Source organism: Anarrhichthys ocellatus, unplaced genomic scaffold (genome assembly GCF_004355925.1).
Source record: "Anarrhichthys ocellatus isolate YVR2014 unplaced genomic scaffold, GSC_Weel_1.0 scaffold5, whole genome shotgun sequence".
NCBI classification, from domain to species: Eukaryota; Metazoa; Chordata; class Actinopteri; order Perciformes; family Anarhichadidae; genus Anarrhichthys; species Anarrhichthys ocellatus.
In genome coordinates, this window is record NW_022280035.1 from 2,794,471 (window position 1) to 2,806,940 (window position 12,470).

At 42.6% G+C, this 12,470-nt stretch overlaps 2 protein-coding genes across 5 annotated transcripts; both read right to left on the bottom strand.

The window, feature by feature from the left end:
* Positions 1-607: 607 nt before the first annotated feature.
* mtg2 (mitochondrial ribosome-associated GTPase 2) lies at positions 608-3,186 on the bottom strand. Its single transcript, XM_031845575.1, has 6 exons — positions 2,843-3,186; positions 2,329-2,476; positions 1,953-2,068; positions 1,629-1,847; positions 1,378-1,516; positions 608-1,236 (listed from the first exon to the last, which is right to left on the bottom strand). The coding sequence occupies exons 1-6, from the start codon at positions 3,080-3,082 to the stop codon at positions 842-844; spliced, it is 1,257 nt and encodes a 418-aa protein (XP_031701435.1). The 5' UTR covers positions 3,083-3,186; the 3' UTR covers positions 608-841.
* An 813-nt stretch (positions 3,187-3,999) lies between these two features.
* On the bottom strand, positions 4,000-12,316 carry LOC116382579 (calcium-responsive transactivator). Of its 4 annotated transcripts, XM_031845758.1 has the most exons (11): positions 12,182-12,316; positions 11,329-11,405; positions 11,155-11,239; positions 10,717-10,849; positions 10,061-10,294; positions 9,076-9,240; positions 7,653-7,754; positions 7,041-7,133; positions 6,752-6,871; positions 6,521-6,648; positions 4,000-6,013 (listed from the first exon to the last, which is right to left on the bottom strand). In XM_031845758.1, exons 1-11 carry the CDS (start codon positions 12,248-12,250, stop codon positions 5,987-5,989), a joined length of 1,233 nt encoding a protein of 410 aa, XP_031701618.1. In that variant the 5' UTR covers positions 12,251-12,316; the 3' UTR covers positions 4,000-5,986. The 4 variants fall into 4 exon arrangements, with proteins under 4 accessions (XP_031701618.1, XP_031701617.1, XP_031701620.1 ...); XM_031845757.1 differs by having other exon boundaries at positions 4,000-6,648; XM_031845760.1 differs by lacking the exon at positions 10,061-10,294 and having other exon boundaries at positions 4,000-6,648.
* Between the last annotated feature and the right edge of the window lie 154 nt (positions 12,317-12,470).

Consider the following 12,470-nt stretch of genomic DNA (forward strand, 5'->3'; position numbering starts at 1 on the left):
TGGAACAGCAGCTCCCACCCAGTGTCCTGTCTGCACGCAGCTGGTTCCTCCAGGTTGGCTACAGCAGCAAGTAAACAACACACACAATGGATAAATGGTGCAAAGACCCCATGCAATTATATTAAGGTTCAATACTATATTTAGGTTCAAGAAATCACACAAAAACGAAACGTCAACATGTTCGTTGTCCATACAGCAGTTCATGATTTGTGCATTCATAAAGGTGAATGGCACTCCCATTTAGATATATCTAAATGTGTATTTACATTTTAAAACATGAACTAATGGTTAAATGGTATGTGCATCATGGATACAGATTGTGTCATTAACCAGCAGCAGCCCACCAATATTTTTTTTTTGGACTCTACAGAGCTTTGACTAAAAGGCAAAAAAAAACATTATATGAGACACACGCACTCTGCTGGCTCATTTAGGAATTGCGACAATTTTGTCTGAAAAGTACCAAATAGTGTAAATGATGTGTTTTTTTTGCTCAAAACCATCTTTATGCACACATATCCTTCCATTGACTGAATTTGTATTTTTTATGCATTTTAAAAGACTGACCCTAGACAGGCATTTGTCAATCCTAACATTTAAAAGTGCATCCTCTTCTCTTAACATGTAACGTGTCCCCTTTGTTGTGCAGCATGAAGCTGTTAAGGGTTCAAGACATCTCAGGTATTTTCAGTGTATTGAGCACCATGCTGCAAGCCATTAATAAACTTACAAACTTTGTTTTGTTTATATATTTATTGAGCAATTTGAATACATTCTATATCTTCCATTACAAATATATACACAATACAAATATCACTTGAGCAAGAGGAAATAGTTTTCACTACCACCTAGTGGGTTTTCCTTCCCCACTGCCTTCTCCTTGAAGGTAGCCGTCATAAAGCTCTCTGAGGTGGAGGATGAGCTCCTCTGTGTTCTGACCCGTGAGAGCTGACACGGGGATGACCCGCTGGGTGACGAGGCTCTTCAGAGTCTCGATCTTCTCCCGGGCCTCGGGTAGGTCCATTTTGTTGGCTATGATGGCCTGAGGCCTCTGGGAAAGACCAGGCTCATACTGGTCCAGCTCATAACGCAGGTGCTGAAGCTGGGTCCAGGGCTCCGGAGTCGACAGGTCCAGAACATAGAGGAGGAACGGGCAGCGCTCTATGTGACGCAGAAAAGAGATACCGAGGCCTCGATTAAGATGGGCCCCTCGAATGATGCCTGGGATGTCGGCAACTACACAGAGCAGAGGGAAAAATGGAGCGTGTAAATTACACAGGAAAAAAGCTGCAAATTAAACAAAGCGAGATCCTTTTAAAACGTTCTAATACCTTTGTTAAATAATAAATAAACAATGGTTTTCTTCAAATCCACTACCTGCAACTTGCTCGTGATCCCTGTAGTTGACGATTCCTACGTGTGGATTGAGTGTTGTAAAAGGGTAAGCAGCCACAGCAGGCCTAGCATTGGAGATGGCTCTCAACAATGACGATTTCCCTGCATTAGGAAACCCCACCTGAAGATAACGATTTGTAAAAATAAAAAAAAAAAATCAGTTCATTCCATTTTTGGGGTTGAAAAGCAATATGGCAATGCATATTTCAAACACGAGCATCTTGTTTCCTCACCAGGCCAGCATGGGCCATGGTGCGGAGCTCTAGCTGAAGGACCCTCTCCTGGCCCGTCACTCCTGGGGTTGCCATCATTGGGGCTCGGTTCTCATTGGAAAGAAAGAATCTATTCCCCTTCCCACCGGCCCCTCCAAATATGGCCAGATACTCCTGGCCGTGCTCAGAAAGGTCCACTACTGTCTCTCCGTCTTCCTTCACGACGGTGCCTAACGGTACCTTTATGAATAAATAAAAACATCAAAGTTAGGCAGCAGGTTTATGGTAGAAACGTGCTCAGTGTTCATACATTACATTAATTTGTGATCTAATTCATGGACTCACGGAAATACAAGTTGGGCCGCCATTCTTGCCATAACAGTTCTTGTTTCCCCCCGATTGCCCATCTTCTCCCTTGTAAATCGGAACCACTTGCGCCAACGATTTCACAAACTTGTCCGCTGAAAGCAAGTAAATGAGGAATTAATGATGGCAGCTCGTTTTGACCTGATGCCAAACGGAGCGATCTCTGTCAGGGACTGTGTTGACATGGTGAGGGAAAAAGCCTAATCGTTTATGATTGTTGACTAAAATCTTTTTACGTTCCAGCTAGTAGAGTGGTCAGCCCTGCATTTTAACGGTATCTAAAGGCAGGAGGGGGATGATTGTAGAACATGCATGGTAAACAGACTACACATTGCTTGACGGACACCCGACTTACCTTTGATCATGATGCTTCCTCCATCACCTCCATTGCCTCCGTCTGGTCCACCCCACTCTTTCCGCGGCTCACTGTGAAAGCTGCAGGCCCCTTTACCGCCTGACCCAGCCAGCAGCTTCACACGGCGGTGGTCTACAAAGTAACGGGTCTACGAGCAAAATCCAGAAAAATATATCACACGGTTGGCAAAGGATGGATTCAGAAAATAATTGAATTTATATAGTTTTTATTGCTTTAAGTGTACTGCAAAACTTCCACCACTGGTAGATCAGCTGTAGATTAATTAGACAGTAGTACATTCTTATGGGATATTAATAATCAACAATATAATGTTTTTGGGCATCACTTAATGGACAATTTACCTAACTTTAGATGCAGATACATATGCCAGTATTACCGGTTTCTTTCAGAATTATCCATGGGATACATCCAGTGAAACATGTTGGAGATATTATTATACTGGAGGGGGAATAAATATATACAACGTAAATTACGCGTTCGCTCAAATTCGTACCAGCTTCTTTTCAGACAGCTCTCTCTTCTTCGGGTTTTCTCGGACCTTAGAGAGCAGCGAACAGGAAGTGCTGACATCCCTGAAACCACCGGTGACCCTCCGCCTCCACGCCGCCGGTATGGAAGAACAGCTGATCAAACTCGACTCTTTCCTTCTTACCTCTCGTGCTAGTATGTATCCTAAAAGTGCGTCCGGAGACAGCCACCGCGCGCTTTTAACCCTCGACAAGGTTGCCAACATTGTGACGTTCAACGGACAGAGATATGATTTTATAATCGTTAAGACATGTCCAGTAACACATGTATTACCTACAGCGTGAATACATAGCACTGGCACCCAGGAGACCTACGGAACCGGTGTAGGGACAGTTTTAATATGCGATTGGTAATTATGGTGCCGTTGCAATTTGGTCCTCTACCGCCACCGTCTGTGCGGGAGTGTGTGTTAAGATCATGGTTATGATTCAGACGGGGCGAAAAGAAAACCTGCCAACTTTTTAAAAGTATTTAATTAATTGAGCGAAGGCTGTAATATTTTTTTTTAAATTATATTTTAGTTATTGTGGGTTTTTTACTTTTTTACCTAGTTAATATTCTTCACTGTTTATTAGTTATTTATAATACTTGTTTTGATCTTGTTTTTTTTTTTACTATGTCTTGTTTGCACTATACTATATGCTGCTGTAATCCTGTAAATTTCCCTGCTGCGGGACTAATGAAGGATTATCTTATTTTATACAATAACACTAGAAGTTTGAACACTTCTCAGGGGCAAAAAGGTTTATAAAAAGTCATTTTTGACAAAATCACATTAGCAACAACCTCTCTAAATTTACCAGAATTTGACAACCTCTAACCCAGTGGAATTCATTTTCACTATATTTCCATCCATAACTAACACAATGACAGGGTGAATGACTATTTTGTGGATTTCATGCACTTTTTGTCATAAAATGTCTAAAAGCAAAAATCCTATCCGATGGAGGACCCAAGTTTGGGAACCACTGCTCTAACCGATGCACAATTGACCTTAAGACAGACAAAACTAAAACCTGTGTGCACATTGTTCATCCTATAACTATACTAAGTAGGATGATAATAACAGCAACATTATTATGACGTAATTTACTTAATAAAATCCCAAAATGCAGACATACAAAAGGTGAATGTCAGTTTATTTTTTAATATAACAAACAGTAACAAAAGACAGCAGAAAAGATCAGGCAATGCAGTCTCACAATAGATAAGTAGATAACATTCATATTTGTATTTTGCACACCAAACCTCTCTCTCTCTCTCTCTCTCTCTCTCTCTCTCTCTCTCTCTCACACACACACACACACCAACATAGAACTAGAAAATACTTGCCATACATGTTCAGTTCACAGTCAAATGATACACAGATACAAATCCAATGTAGTATAGAGACGCCCATGATTGTCATTGTTGAGTGGTACATAGTTATGTGACTGTTTGACAGCCATGTTTCTCCCATTATTTATTAACCCTTCAACTAATATTATTAGCATTTTACCCCTCTGAGATAAGTCGAGTTACAGAATATACTGCAAAGCTGGAGCCTCACAGCCACAGTAACAATCAGAAACAGCGATTAGTGAAATGACCGGAGGTGTAGTCTGACTTCTTTTCAATAAATAAATCAATAAACAACATAATATATACCCATTTTGTAAGCACATATGGATAGATACAAAATTACCTTCTATACCCCTTCACCACTTGTCCTATTTTTAACATTACTTTGTTCATCTAGTACAAAAGATAATGATACAAGTTTTTACTGAAAAAAAAGACTATTGATGGACTAAGCTTTATGTGTGTGCGCTGAAAGACTTCACATAGTCTGTCCATAAGTTACATAAATACAGAACATAGCCTTCTAAAATATGACATGTCAGTTGAAACCTGCAACATAACATTTAATAGCATTAGACAAACCAGCTCTAGTCTTTGCCATCATTGTGTGTCAACAAACTACAAATAATGATATACAGCTTAAACTCACCATAAGAACCAATCTCAACTTGACTCACTGAGTGTATTGCACTTATTGAAGTGGAGGTGCGGGACATGCTACGGTTGTGTTCCCGAGTTACTTTGGCTTTCAGAGGATCATTCGTTAAAAACAGCCCGAATTGCACTACAATACAAAATTTCAGACAATGTACACTGTCACTGCAAAATAAAGTGCAGACAAAGTGGCAACGTGTTTTTCATGTGAAATCTTTACTGATTGGCGTCAGAGAAGTTTGACTCCCTTCCAACTCTGCACAACAATGTAGTGTCTGTGGAGAGCAATACCGCCGAAAATATATGTCAAAAATACCACCACGAGTGACGCACACTTTAAAGTCCGGATCAGTCGGCTAACTATTGTGTCTATTACCTCAGAAAGACATACACAAAGAGTGAAAGCACATCATGTTAGAACACACAGCAACACATCACAGTTTGACTAACACGGACAAACCCCCTGATCAGGTCAGGTTTAAGGACCAACAATTTCACCTTCATGACATTTATTTCCCTTATCGTGAGACAGAACAGTGTCTCAACTAGGAGTTAGAGCAAGAGCTGCAGACCTAGTCTATTTGATAAATACCAAGGAACATTTCCTTTGAGGCTAATTTGCTTTTTATAGCCTCAGCCTCACAAACCACGGGCCCGCTCTGCGCACCAAAAAAAGAATAAAGAAAGAGGCTTGTTAAATAAGATAAACATTAAAAACCGCGGATGGGATAAAGACAAGTGAAAGGCGAAGACAGAAAAGAAAGAGAAGGATACAGGCAATTTGCTGAGGCTCATTGACGGACTTAACTGCTCCTTCTTAGTACCCTATTTAATCCATTTGGAACGTTTACATTAACCGCCTTGATTCTACTAAAGCACCCTGACTTTTAGCAGGGAGGCCAGTAGCACTTAACAACTTCAGCTACACAGCCCTACAGTGAGCAAAACAGATGACGAAAGCATCACATTTGATTATGTATTCTTAGCTAGAACGGCGATTAATGAGAGGCTGATAAATCTGAAGCAGCCAGATCTTCTAATCCAGCTGAGCCAGCGCGTCACTGTTGAACCGTTCCTTTTTCATTTTCTTCCAACAGGACAACGGTGTGCTACCTTATTGCTGATAATTTCCATACTGACCCTGCAATGTAAAATGATTTACACTGAGAGTTTAGATTGCATTTCATACATTGTGATGTTACTACTGATACAAACAGCACAAAAGTATCATTTCAAGTTACCCCCTCATTGTATCTGCTTTCTAGATGTTTTATACTTACTCATTTAAGAGTTGGATTTGAGAATACAGGAACCAAGAAACAATGTTTTCGATTGTATAATATTTATGTCTAAAGCTACTTAAACGATGGCTTGTGTGTGTGCTCTAATATTCACCATGCTACGTCATTAAATTGGTTAATCAGAGATTAGCAGCATCAGAAAAACATCAAGCATGGTAGGAAGCACCTGCTGCGGCAAGCAAAGGATTAAAGCCAGTAACAATGGACAGGTAAATTCCATCCAAAACAAGCATTTGTTATATAGATTATACACATATTTACCTATATGTTAAATGAGTATTGGTCTGTGTTGCAAAGCCAGTTTCAGAGAATCAAAGAAATCTGAGATCTGATCTACTGTGATGTACCTGTTCATAAGCGTAGGGCCTCTGCGTCTGCGCTGCAGAGCCTCCCTGGGAGGAGCGGTAGGAGCCATACTGTTGGCTTTGACCCTGCTGATACTGAGAATACTGAGCGGATCCACCCTGGCCAGGACCTGTAGCAGAGCGGTCACATTCAGTTAATGTGTTAAATTCTTTGATGTGCATGTGCCTATGTGTGTTACAATGTGCACAGTAGGTTGAACGGGTCGTTCTAACCGTATCCCTGTTGCTGTCCGCTGTAGCCTTGTTGAGAGGAGTACTGCTGCTGGCTGAAGGGCTGCTGCTGGCCAGATCCCTGCTGGTACTGGGCCTGCTGCTGACTGTACTGAGAGTTACCTGGAGGTACATATGTATATACACACAGGTATGTCAGCTATTAATGATAAGAGGTAGTACTGTACTATAGTTTTGGTTGGACACATTCAGACAAACTGAGGGTTGTGAGGGTGCAGGAAAATGTAAATCTAAACACATGGTTTAAAGTTACAAAATGAATGACGACTACCTCCTTCATAGTAATGTTGTGAAGATTCATCAAAGGACCTGTCGTAGCCTTGCTCACCATATGAAGACTGTTGGTACGAGTACTCCCCGTGACCTGTAGAGAACACCGTTAAACACGTGCACAAACTCTTCTGCAGAAAGGCAAAACCCACTCACAAAATAAATTATTATTTGCAGTTTGAATTTATAGCATTCGTAACAGATATGCGACGACAAAATGACAAGCACAGGCAACAATTCCAAGACTTCTCGCTTCAATGTTCTGCACAGAGCACAAAGAAACACCCTGGAGGAAGTTTGCGCTCTCTCCTCAACACACTGCTATGGCACTCTCTGAAATCTGAAATTTCGGCACACCATATACAGGGGACAGTATGGACACAGACACATTGGGAGGAAACAGTTGAGGCCAATGCACATTTTATTCTCCAGTGCTTTTCCTCTCCCAAGGGAAAAAAAGACAAAGACGGGGAGGACGAGCTGAAGCTTCAGCGCAGCAGTAAATCTGTCTCAGGCCTGTGGGATAGTGCTAAAAGGGAAATGCCATGACCTATAATGTGGCTTTGTGCGTCTGAGAGCGGTGTGTATGAAGTTTATGGATGTGCACGATTACCATCAGGGTAATATTGCCGGTTTATGGGCTCGCTGGAGCTCTGAGTGTGTCCATACTGCTCTCCGTCGAACTCGTCTTGTCCCATGTACTGCTGTGCAGATCCTGCAAGACAGGCGACACCACGATTTGTTAAACAGTTGGTTGGACCAATTTGCCGCTGAGCTGGAGACTAAAGGGGCTGTGCCAGGACATTTGGGCAATTCAGGCAGCCTGAAGGTGTGTTTGTGTGTGTGTGCATATGTGAGTATGAAGAATAATGAAAGACGGAGATTATTATCGACAGCTTTCTTGGAAGCCATCATCGATTTATGAGGCTATTATGAATAGTATAGTATAATTGTCTTTATAACTTACTTATGTACTGTACAATTTCACTGGTGATGATTTTTTATGGGTTAAAAGGATATTAGAGAGGAAGCTATTGCGGGCCAACCCAAAAAAAACACGAATTAAAGTGGAGCAATTACAATGAACAATTCCATGACAATTTACAAGAGATGTAATTTGAGAAAATGAGGATTACAGAAAGCCAGTTATCAGGGAGAATCTGATCTCTGCTTGGTGGTGGTGTGCAGAAACTCCAGATTCCAATACCTCCCTTTCCCTTTCAATTTTATCTAACAAACTCAGAAAACCATCAGAACAAAAACCCTCTGGAAGATGTACCCAAGAGCCACGCAGGCACAGCCTAATCTCTTTTACGAACCACAATTGGCCCTAACGTTTCCGAAAACGGATAAGAGCTGCAGCATAAAGCAGCGTCATCTTAACTTCTGCAAAAATAGCAAAACCATTTCATAAGAACATATCCGATAGTTCCCGATGTGACCAAGGAGCCACGGTTGACAGAGGAGCCCTAGCAACAGCCTCACGGCCAATCAGGGAGTGGCTGGCGAGCGAGCAGCTCAACTATGGACACAACAATTCCATAACAAAGTTCCATCTGGAAATACTTCACCCAGTCATGCAAGGATAATAGTCTAGCAGGGTGAACGAGGACATACAATCATGGTCTGTTGCCCTGGAAACCGGAATCCCATCCTTTTTACACACCGTTCCTAGTCTACACCCTTCAGAAGACGTAACAGGGCGGAGCTATTAATAGGCCCATGCTGACACGGCACAAGTTAAGTGATTTACAGAGACAGGAACCCAATGTGACACGAGTGATGCATCTCAAGTCTGCCTCTTTAAGTTGCTGGAAGACGACAGACATATCTTTATTTGCTTCAACTACACATTTTTGAGGGCAAAAACTAAAACCATGCACGCACGAACTCGCAAAGAACTCAGCATTTCCGTCAATCTGGAAGCTGTGAGACTGGCATTCAGAGCCACGCTTAACGGAAACCTGACAAACAGTTCTAAACTGTAGTCACACATCCAGTACGCCAGACTGGCAGGAAGACGTCTCACCACCTACCTTGCTGTGCGGAGCGGTAGGATCCCATGGGTCTCTGAGACATCATACTGGTTCCTTGGCTGCCCTGACCCATCATGCCCATGGCCTGCTGTCCCTGATAGTGTTGACCCCCAACCTGGGCTGAGGAGTATTGTGGAGTTGCAGACTGTTGATGCATCATGGAGACTGGGAAGGAGTTGTGATTATGGGGGGAGAGATCTAATACATTAATATACACGGACACACTCTATGCACATAGCAGCATTTGCATTCAACAGCATACGCCGCATTCTCAGAACTGAGACTAGCAGAAATGTGCATAATTTAACTGACAAATAAACACAGCAATTGGGGCACAGGGAAAAGCGAAAAGGGGGTGGGGGGGGGGGGGTTCATCAGTCAGGGGCCGCTTAAAGAAAAAAAAAAAACTCTTTGAAGAGATGCTTTCAAGATGCTGCTCTGAAGTATAAATGCAAACAAAGCCAGTGAAGTCAGTGCATAAACAGAGAGATCCACGCAGACATCCAGGGAGAGGAGGGCTGCATCTCAGGGTCAGGAGTCAGAGATAGGTAAAGCCTGGAGCAGAGGGAGGAAGGGAGGAGGCAGGACGCCTCTTTGATGAACTGAATGTGTTTGCTTATTTCGATTTGGAGCGGATTTACAGACCGATGAGTGCAGAAATGCATCCAAGCAAGTGTTTTAAGCAACATCCAGGGGCGGTTTGACATTCCGAGGTGTTTCAGACATCATCTAACTGGTTTACTGGTTTCTAAATCGCTCTGAACACTTAAAAGGCATTACTTTTAACACCCCCTTCCTCTAAGTGACAAATCTTGCATCATACTTAAAAAACAGCATAAAGACAAATGTGACATCTTGCATCTTTTGTGAAAATCAAGTCCTAAGTGTTTTGGCGTGTTCACATCATAAGCCTGAAAGAATTCCTTCCCATAGAAAAAAATAGACCAAATATCCCAGCGATTAGGCTCCTCTATACCTGGCTCACCTTGGTTGGATTGCATGTTGAGGTTGCTGCGGGAGGAGGAAGAGGAGGGTGTGGAGGAAGAGGAGGAGGGGGAAGAGCCATAGCCAGACCCGGTGCCCTGGGAGGAAGGCGCAGCGTGGCTGAAGCCGGAGGCTGAGGCCGAGCTACCGTAGCTGCCGGCTTGCAGGCCGAGGGATGCGAAGGGAATAGCCGACTGCGCCTGACCATGCTGCTGCATGGGGGCATGGCTGGGGCCTGACGACACACACGCACAGTCAGAGCAGCCGGGTCCCAATGCGGTGCCATATCATGTTAATCATGGGCCCACATTCAGTTCATCTTTACAGGAAGCTTGCATGGTTGTACGAGGATTGAGTGATGAATGTTAATGACGTGTGTAAAAAAAGAAAAGAAAAAAAGAACCAGAGACAGAAAGTAGCTGCAAACAAATCTGACTATTATCTGAACATAAGATCATCAGATGTTTGCAGGCAATAAACAGACAAACAGTATCTGCAGACAAACATGCAGCATAGTCAGGGTTAGAAGAGCACTCAAGACAGGGGACGGACAACAAGATGGAGCTGCATGTGTGCACATCAAGTCCGCCTTTTTTTTTTTGAGGGGAGATAAAGTTTGAGCAGGCCAGAGTTTATCTGTGAAAAGCACCTTCTCACCATTGCTCATTTGGCTCTGCATCATTGATGCGGGGGGCAGTCCAGGTGCCATGTTGTCATTGAGGTTGCTCGGAGTGTGTCCCCCACTCTGGCCCATCCCTGCAGGGCCCATTGACGTGTTGGGAGTGGGAGGCTAGAAAGTAAAAATACACAGTTGATCAATTCAGATCTCATGCTCTTATTTTATATTTTATATATTGCCTCCTATATTTTCTCCTAAATTGCAATATTTGTGTTTGTTCTATGGATTTATGAGTGGACAAATTGCAAGAAAAGTGAATTTTTACTTCTATTAAATCAGCTTTGTCTCCCCAAAACTATGTTCTCAAAATAGATTTATTATGAATGTGTAAAAAAAAACAAAATAGGTGCAAAATGAAACTGACGAAGACAGTGAATCTTTCTTGTTAGGCTACTGTTACTGAAACAAGGACTCACTGCGGGAAGTAGTGACTGCATGTTCTGATTTGAATCTGCTATCGTGGCCAAGTACACAAGATTTCTGTGCAGGATCTGCTGATACCTGTCAAAAATGGGGAAATTAAACATTATTTACTCACATTTACCTTATTTACAAAGCAACAGCCAGGAATTAGAAAAAAGAGCACTTACTGTGTGCATTCAGCTGTCTTGCCTTTGCTTTGGTAATCCATTATAGATTGTATTAAATGATGATTTTCATCCAGCATCTTTGGGAGACAACAAAATAACTTCAGCTCAGTGTCTCAACTCACAGTGCAGGGAAAATGATACGCTTAAATATGCAGTGTCGTCCTGGATTTTCACAGATCTTCAACCCCCCTTTCTGGGTCAGTTACTGCATTTTTACCAAAAAAACATCCACTCAGTCAAAGCTAACAGCAGCAGCAGTGAGGAGTACAGGGTTCAGGGGTTTCCTGTGTTGCTCAGTTATCCTTTCATCATACACTACCATGCATTTCTCAGTGGATGCTTATTTAAGCTGTATGCTTATTGCAACAAAGCGGCTGTCCGTAATAACCGTTTAAACCTGCCGGGACGCTGTGTGACAAGGAGCTTGCATGGCACCTATAACTCATAATAAAAAATAAACAAGTTCAAGTGTTGCGCTTTTAAATTGTTAATTGTTGGAAACAAGTCACACAATCTGAAGAGGACATTTATGTTATCATGCAAATAAACGTGTTCGTCATGAGTCGGGGAAAAGCGGCGAGATTGACAGCATCACAGGGAGACAGCTCCGGACAGTGATGCGCCTTTTGTGAAGCGGTCGCCTTCATCACCGTGGTGGCTTTGTTTGGTTCGCACCTACACTTGACTGTAACGTTACAATACCAGTTGCCATTTCTTCTGACATTCACCACAGGCTACTTTCTTCCGCACTGGCGGCGGAGCAGCGCACACTCCCATCCAGACCAGAATATTTCCACCACAACAAGCGACGCGACGTGGATGAAGGCTCTTTTCTTTTTTTTTTTTTTTTTACCTTTTGAATCGTTTGTTGTGTCACCTCCCCTTTACTCCTGGGGCGCGCCGATGAAAACGCCACCGACATTTTGTCATATGGGAAATAAAAGCGCGTCTTTTATTCTAATATTGTCATCCCGAGCGCAGCGCTCTACTTGGTTACACAGTTTGTCCATTACCAGGAACTGGGGGGGTATTTACGGTGAGATCTCTCCTGTCACGAAGGAAGAAAAATAATAAAACACTGGATTTCTCCAGAATGTAATTTAACATACGATTCTGCTGGGTTATTTGTTATGTGCATGAGA

What these genes read in the sequence shown, in the direction of transcription:
- mtg2 (XM_031845575.1), bottom strand. Translation starts at nt 3,082, where the DNA reads ATGTTGGCAACCTTGTCGAGGGTTAAAAGCGCGCGGTGGCTGTCTCCG. An exon ending in AGGAAGCATCATGATCAAAG is followed by an intron (nt 2,069 to 2,328) that starts GTAAGTCGGGTG and finishes ACTTGCTTTCAG; the next exon opens with CGGACAAGTTTGTGAAATCG. An exon ending in GCGGCCCAACTTGTATTTCC is followed by an intron (nt 1,848 to 1,952) that starts GTGAGTCCATGA and finishes TTATTCATAAAG; the next exon opens with GTACCGTTAGGCACCGTCGT.
- LOC116382579 (XM_031845757.1), bottom strand. Translation starts at nt 12,250, where the DNA reads ATGTCGGTGGCGTTTTCATCGGCGCGCCCCAGGAGTAAAGGGGAGGTG. An exon ending in CAACATGCAATCCAACCAAG is followed by an intron (nt 9,241 to 10,060) that starts GTGAGCCAGGTA and finishes ACTCCTTCCCAG; the next exon opens with TCTCCATGATGCATCAACAG. An exon ending in CTACCGCTCCGCACAGCAAG is followed by an intron (nt 7,755 to 9,075) that starts GTAGGTGGTGAG and finishes CCTGTCTTGCAG; the next exon opens with GATCTGCACAGCAGTACATG.